The following is an 8,172-nucleotide window of genomic DNA, read 5'->3' as shown; positions in this document are numbered from 1 at the left end:
TTCCCTCCCTCTCTCTCTCTCTCATATCCGTATATGTAAAGAAATAACCTTGAACTTTATGAAAAAAAAAAAGCAATGAAAAAAAAAAACTTTTTTAAAATAAACAAAGCATATAATAAATGTAATTGTATTAAATAGTTTGTAGCAGTTATGTGATTATATATACCTCTGATTTAGACATAATGAATCTGTTCGATTAGAAATATTTATACCAATTGTTTTTGTTAAGATTTTAGCTTTCTCAATGCGCTATGATCCTATAACTTGTCTGGATCAGTTGTGAAAGGGGGAGGGCAGAATGGGGTACCTTGGTGAATGTTTACATTATCCTTTTTTAAATGCATAAAAAAATGTTTCCTTAGGGATGAAGAGTCCTCAATGGGACTAATTCAACTTATACCACCACATCTGTCAAGTACTATTTCTTTCCCTTGTCCAAACAAAATAATTAATTACCAATAAATACGGTCGACATTCTAAAATGTAAGTTATGTAAGTTCTGTCTTACAAAGTACTATATTTACAAAATTGTTTACTTTTTTTTTAAGAGAAAAAAATTTAAAAGTAGTTTTTTATATTCTCGTGTGAACTGCAGTGCCATTTCAAGACCATAGAGCACTAAACTAAATGATTTCTTTTTAAAGGAAATTCTTTTTTTCTTGAAGCTTTCAATAAGAGATTGACCCTTTACAAAACAATTAGATTAATTAATTATTAGACGTCAGTTAGGCCAGGTTCACATCTAACTTCACATTCACCTAGGGCCGGTCCTAGCAATTGCGGGGCCCTATGCGAAACTGATTGCGCGGGGCCTACTCTAGGTGGGAATAAGGATAGTAAGTGAACATTAAGATTTTCTATTAGAAAATAAATTCGGCTTTGCATTTTATTCATTCTTTTCTAAGTACAAAATTGTGATCAAGTTAATTTTACTTTACGAATCTTGCAACCTATGACATATTTTTATGCCAGTGACTATAAAAGTAAATACGGTAATGGAACTTCCGGTTATGGGGAAAATTTGTCCGATCATTACATTTTATTACATGAAAGCTGACATTGTCTCTTTTTTTATCGAGAGTAGAAATGGCGTTTTCCATAATGAATGACACACACAAATGATAATTTTTGCTATTTTTCATGAGATTTTTATAAGTTTTCATGAGATTTTAATTAGTGCAGGACATTTCCAAAATTTTTTCGTATATATTTTGCAATTAATAATTACACATAGAACTAGCGCGGGGGCCTATGAAAGCGCGGGGCCCACTGCGACCGCATAGGTTGCAGTGGCCTAAAACCGGCCCTGCATTCACCTATCCCTTGATCTGTTGGACACAAGAACTGCCAACCTTCTTTCTTCATTCTTTGGCATTTGCTTTTGATAGAATTTCATCCTGTGATAAAGTAACAACGGTACAACGGTATTATTTGTAACAAACATATTCATGTAACAGAAAGATACTAGAAATAAACAATACGCGCTTTCTTGCTCGCAAAACTATCAACCATTTTTTAAATGTATTTTGTCCACATTCTGAAAACAAACAACAAAGCTATTGAAGTCCAATCAAAACAGGGGTAGTGAAATAGTAATAAGCAAATGAAGAATTCCTTCAAAACGTGGAAAAATAATTACGGAGAGAAAGAGTTAATTCTAGATCAACTTAAGTCCGAAAAAACTTCTCTAGCATAGAACCACGCTTACCTCAATTTTCAGAAATCTGAAAAACAAAAAGAAACAAGCATATTTTGAACTGAATCATCTCGCCGATATCTTTATTATTTTGATGAACTCAAGATCCCAAGCCGGTCCTTGTTTCAGAAGTTCAGAGGCTTCTTAAGAAACTGCGACAAACCTTTCAGTTCTCTTTGTATCTTTCGCTCCAGACAAGATTTGTTTTTTGTCAATGTCAATGTGAGCACTATCGAGATTAGCTTCGACCTGATGGGTCGATAGTTGGGATGGTGACACAAATTCATATTTACCTACCACATCATGATATTGTTCATATTGGGTGATTATTGTTTGAACTATCCCATCCAAGACAGAATACATTAAAATCCGAGGCTTTTTCTTTTGTGTTTATACCTCTTCATTTTTTATGACAACGTAACCTTAACATTTGAGAACATTGATCCAGTTTGGATATGTCAGGTGTACTGTCTAAATAATGGAGAAATATTTGACCCGTAATCTTATTACGTTTTGTAATTTCGTTTTGTATTTCTAAAAAACATGTACGTATTTGGTCTGGATCTAGCTTGGTTCGGAGAACATTTACTCTTAGGAGTAGGTTGTACTTAGACAGTAGTTTCACAAACTTTTAGAAATGACCTAGATTTTTTTCTTTGCGATTCTATTTGAACTTGTTCGCTATGCCCATTGAGTGCCAGATTCTTCTATGAGAGAAAAGGAATGATATCCAAGTAGTCGGCTATTTTCTACTATGAGAGAGAAGGAATGATGTCCAAGATTTTGTTCAGGTAGTCGCAGCTATTTTCTTCTATGAGAGAAAAGGAATGATATCCAAGTAGTCGGCTATTTTCAGAGTTTTACCTTTTTGGGCCCTTTCATTCCTACCTACCAACCATTTAGACCGGATAACACAATTTCTTTTTCTGAGCTAATACTATGCGCGCCACCCAGATTTTTCAGACTTTAAGCAACGCCCGTGATATTTTTTTACAAAACATGTATTACAGTGAACTAATGAGTAAAGAAGAAAACGAAACGAAAAAAAGATTATTTGAATGAAAACCTAGTGAGAGATTATTGTCACTCAGTGGTATTGAATGTTGACAAGAAGCAGGGAAGTCTGTTCAATATGGCTGAAACTAAATACATACCAGAAGGTATTTTTTACTCAAAAAATTTATCCTTAGTTTGATGCCCCTCACCACTTGATGCCTCGTGCGGCCCTCACCACCCGCACATGGCTAGCTACGCCACTGCTCTAAGTTTATTGATATTACAAATGTGAGTATTCATTTGATAGAAATTGTACGACTCTAATTTGTGTCTGTTCTAGTTTTTTTGTTTGTTTTCTTGGGTGGATGGTTTTCAAACAGAAGTTGCATTGTCTAATATTGGTCTAATAGGTTAAAAAGCATTTTAGTTTTTATGTTTGTGTTGTATTGGTCAGACATTTGAATGTAATAAACCAAATGTTTTGTTTGATTTTTAACTATTCAAATTTAAGCAATATGAATAGGTCACATTAAAAGTATTTAGTTTAGTTTTTAGTTGTTGTTTTTTTTCTAATCTGCTACTCAAAATAACTGACATTTTCCTGTTGGAAAGACAATTGGATTAATATTTCTATAATTCATCTAATTCTCTTCGTAAACATTTCAGTATCTTTTGTTGTTTTTATTATTCTGTGTATTATGCCATCTCCTTCCAATAGACTTTTGTTGCCGAATTAATGCTTGTATTTAGGTCATAATTTATGCTAGAAACAGTGGTGGGCCTAATATTGCACCTTCAGGTACACCAGAGTTTAATGCTATTGACGTTGATTTGAAGTCATATATTATTTCAGTTGTAGAATATTACATAATGACCTAAATCCACGTACAATTTTGTTATGGATGTTTGTATGCGTGTGTGTTTAGGGAACTGCGAAATAGTTTGTATTTTAAAGGAGCGTGGAGCAATGCGAAGGAATTATGAAATGAAAACACCGTGACTCGATAGGAAGATGGAATGTGATGGACATCTTATTGCATATTGTATATTAAAAAAGATTCATTTAAAAAATTCATCAAAAATTCATTACGTGATGTGTATTTTAACAAAAAATCTGCTTAAATTCTCAATTTTAGATGTATGTATATACTATATATGCATATATACTAAAATATTTATATTTTGACTTTTGTGTAAGCTGGCATGCTTGCTTACAAATAGATCTAAATAGATATAGAACAAATTTCTAGATGTTCCAAGTTTCCTCTTTACCATTTGCCTATCTCATTTCTCTAAATACCGAGAAACACAATGAGGCAGATTTAAAATAGGCTACAACTCAGTGTCAGAAGGACAAATTTTGAGTAGGTCGTTTTTTGTTTTATTGGACAAGTCAAAACGAATAAATGTGACAACAACATTTGAACAATGGGCGTAGCCAGAGGGGGGGGGGGGGTTGGGGTTCAAACCCCCCCCCCGAAAAAAAATCCTGGCTACGCCCATGATTTGAACAATGGAGACTTGATCGGAATGTCAAACTCAAGAGCAAACATAACTTCAGTTTTATACAACACAGTAAATTGGTTAAACTTATATTTACATGTATTTACAAATACACTAAATAAACTTTATTTGATAAGTTGGTGAGTTGAAAAGACAAAATAAACAAGTTACCATGGCTTTCATCTAATTACTCTTTCTACAAGTATTTCTAAAAATAAATATATATATATAACAATGTTGAAAAACAAATCTTATTTTAAATGAAATAAAGACAATCAATCAAGCAGTTAAGGTCTATTTACATTTTGTCCCAATTTTTAAAAAATAAATTCTTATTTAAATCAGTGTATTTATTTTTTTACTGACTAGGAGGTATTTTATTTAAGCCATGGCACATTTATGTTAAAAATTCAAACTTTGGTTTCTATTGAATGCTTATTGTGAAGCCTAGTAAGTTATCTTTGACATTAGGCGATGACAAGACAGAGGCTACTTTCAACAAACACATGCTGAATCAACTAACTTAGCAGAACACAAAAATGATTTTTTATCCTCACATTCAACACCATTCAGTTTGTAGATGTCATTGTCCCCTTTGAAGACTTCCAAACATTGCTTGCTGTCAACTGAAAGATCCCATTGAATTGATGGATTGTTATCCCATTGACTAATTGGTGTCCTTGTGTAGTCCCATAGCCAGACACTTTGATTCATCAAATTAGAACCGCCGAGCCATATTCCTTGAGTAAGGTTTGTATTTTGAAATAGAGGCATCAGGGAGTCGTCGTCTTGGCTGTAGATTTCCCTCAGATGGACTCCAGTTCCCAGTTTGAGACAAAACTGTCTGGCATCATTCCAAGAAAATTGTTGATTATACAAACAGAAACAAGTGTCATTGGTTTTCAGTTTGAGATCTGCTACCAGAGAGTCACGCAAGAAGGAATGTACCAACTCTCTCTCATCTTGAAATACTTTATGTAGTTTATTTAATCGAGCGTCCAGTTGATGGCCAAAAGAGACTGTGCAAACCAGTACTGGGAGCATTAGAATGGTCAGTAGGACGAACCCCAATGAGACAAAGAGTAAAATTTTGTTGAAGTTAGGCAGCTGGTTAAAAGCAGACGTGAAGGTCTCTACTTCCCTAAAATCTTTCTTGGGGTACATATAGACTTCCCTGAAGTCTTCGTCTTTCTCGGGGTACATAGAGACGGGTTCACACTTCATCCCAGCTTCTAACCGTGCAAGTTCAAACTCTGGGCTATGCTGGTACAGAATGTAGTTATTGTTTTCTAGGAGTGTATTGGCTGTGATCGATGTCATGTTAGCAGTTTGGAACATATGTTTATCAATTGGATCCGTTTCTTGAGATGTCATTGGCACTAAAGGTTTGACGGTCTGGCTGGACTGTTTTAAACGGTCAGCGTAGAGTGCAGCTTTGTAAGCATTCATGATAGCAGTAGATCTGGACACTGGAAACAGCAGGTTCTGTGTAGTCAATGAACCAGTCGACTTGCTCAATTATTTTAATTTTCTGCAAAATGAGACAAAATGAATATTGATTCCTTGAAAGGAAAGTAAAAGAGTTATCAATTTATAAAAATATCTTGTTTACATTTCTTTTGAAATAAGTATGCTTGATAAATGAAAAACAAATTGTGTCGTCTTTACCACCATAACAACTGATGTTTGTATTGTGACTCCTAATATTGAAATATGTATTCTATAAGAGTGTATTTTGATTCTGTACAAGACTATTGATACATCTATCACATGATTTCAGTTTTGATTTTTGTTCTCTTTTAGATTTATCTGGGAAAATGCGTGGGGAAAAAAAGAACAGAAGAGTTGTCCTCTCTTTCATGTCAGCAGATAAATACGGGGTTATGTCCCGCTCCTGTACAACCATAGACATAAATAAATATAGACAGGCCGAAGGAAGTAACTTCATGTAACTTGAAAACATGTATATCTATTGTATTCGGATTTCCGAATTATGAAAAATTGCATGATCTTCAGTTTTAGAGATTAAACAAAACTACACTGCCTCCTTATTTACAATATATATAGGTGTATGGCTGAAATAGATATGAATACTTAACTTTTATACTGCTCATAATTGCTGTATAATAAAGTACACAAAATTGCAAGTCACAAATTTTCGTTTCATAAAACTCTTTAATCGGCCAGTCTATATTTATTTATGTCTATGGGTACAACTGGTTAACCTTTTTGTTTGTTTAGATCCTAAACATTTTTAAACTTCAAGTACAAAAAAAAATAGTCTGCTAATCTAACCACTTTTTTTTTTACCTGCTAGGTTTGACGACAAATTAATGTTGGGTGTGCACGTGTGTTTGTTTGTAACTTTGTTACAGTTATAAACAGGGACACGACAATTCGTTCACTGACATTTCGTTCACCGACAAATTAGATCTAGAACTATAACTAGAATTACTAGATATAGAACTAGAATAGAACTAGAATCTAGATATAGAATCAAGACTAGAATTCATATGACCATATGACCTTACAGGTTTAATCTTAAAATGACTAGTTCTAGACCAATGCTATGACTATGATCAGGAATAGTAGACCTTTTGGTACCGAGTAATGGTGTACTATGTTGTTCTTATCAAATTCACTTATTAATGTGATATGGTTCCAAGACATTAGGCCTATAGCCTAAAGACTCAGCCCCAAAATGTCTGTCCTCATCTCATCGGATTTATAGTGAAAACATTCAAAGAAATGCTGAATTTTATTCAGCTACTTTGTACTGTAAACTAACAGAGTTAATATATTAAGTATTTAAAGATCAAGACGTGAGTAGGTCTACATATGAACCCCAGCCCAACCCTCTAGGAGGAAAGCGTTGGGCAGAGCTCGAACCCGAAACTATCGAGTCGACAATCTAGGGAAAAAATATAAACTAAGTCAGTTCTAGCCCTTCCGAAACATTAATTAATTAATTTTAGCTTCTATATAGCGCTACTTTCCTGCTTATAGCATTGTCATAGCGCTGTGGTACAATCTCATGAGTGGATCAGTTGGGGGGGGGGGGTATCTGGGAGAAGGTTTTCCGTACTGCCTTTAGGCGCTCGGTAAACACAACTCTGCTCGAGTCGGGTGTCAAGCCCCCTTCATAGGTAGCCAAGCCAAGTTCAAGCGTACTTAGCCTCTCGACCACGAATAATAAAGTGCAAGCATATGTTCTATTCATCAATTCATGTATACAGCACATATATTTATTTCTTTATCTTTTGTAATAAGTGCACTAACATTAACAGCTAAAATATGATTGATATCTTATATAATTTCAATCCTAGATATACAATTATAAAATAAATGACATTATACATGGTAAGAAGAGAGAACTTATAAGAAGACTGCAGAGAATTTTGATAGTAATCATGCATAAACCTAAGAATTCGGTCACAAAATATTTGCAAAAAAAAAAAAAAAAAAAGAATTTAGAAAGACTCACCGATCAAGAATTAAAAATGTATTCCTATGAAAGATAGCAACACTAAACACGTCCGTCTGTTGGAGTAGTCTACTTTGTGACCGGAGACGGTATTTATACCCAGCAGAAAACCACGTCGACATGAAAAACAAAGGTTTAGAGGTCCACTTTTCAAGGACGCGTTCCATTGTCCGGCAAAGGGTGTCGTCACATGGGTAAAACATTGTATGGGTAGGTGCCTTCCAACCAGCTGGGGCGTCCATTTCATTGTTTTACTTTTGATTTGAGGAGACTTTCTTTTTTATATAAGGCTACTTTTAAACATTGCGTCAAGGTCATTCGATACCAAGTTTTTAGTTTGACATTTTTGCTGGAGGTTGGGGAGTATTGTTGTATATGTTTGTTTGTTTTGAGACAGCGAAATCTGGGAGGGTGACATGTTTTTTTTTTCACTTTAGTTAAGCTTTAGTTTGTTCACTTGGAAGAGTGATTTCAAGTTCGAATGTCGAGACTT

At 34.4% G+C, this 8,172-nt stretch overlaps 1 protein-coding gene across 1 annotated transcript; it reads right to left on the bottom strand.

Annotated features, from left to right (window-relative positions):
• Nucleotides 1-3,964: 3,964 nt before the first annotated feature.
• LOC129926010 (uncharacterized) lies at nt 3,965-7,766 on the bottom strand. The gene is made up of 2 exons (XM_056027694.1): nt 7,680-7,766; nt 3,965-5,726 (listed from the first exon to the last, which is right to left on the bottom strand). The coding sequence occupies exon 2, from the start codon at nt 5,642-5,644 to the stop codon at nt 4,691-4,693; it is 954 nt and encodes a 317-aa protein (XP_055883669.1). The 5' UTR covers nt 5,645-5,726; nt 7,680-7,766; the 3' UTR covers nt 3,965-4,690.
• Nucleotides 7,767-8,172: the final 406 nt, after the last annotated feature.

Source organism: Biomphalaria glabrata, chromosome 4 (assembly GCF_947242115.1).
Source record: "Biomphalaria glabrata chromosome 4, xgBioGlab47.1, whole genome shotgun sequence".
NCBI lineage: Eukaryota > Metazoa > Mollusca > Gastropoda > Planorbidae > Biomphalaria > Biomphalaria glabrata.
The sequence above is the reverse complement of the archived record's forward strand: the minus strand, read 5'-3'. Positions and strand labels throughout refer to the sequence as shown.

Excerpts from the sequence above, each read along its gene's own strand:
- LOC129926010 (XM_056027694.1), bottom strand. The coding sequence starts at position 5,644 with ATGAATGCTTACAAAGCTGCACTCTACGCTGACCGTTTAAAACAGTCC.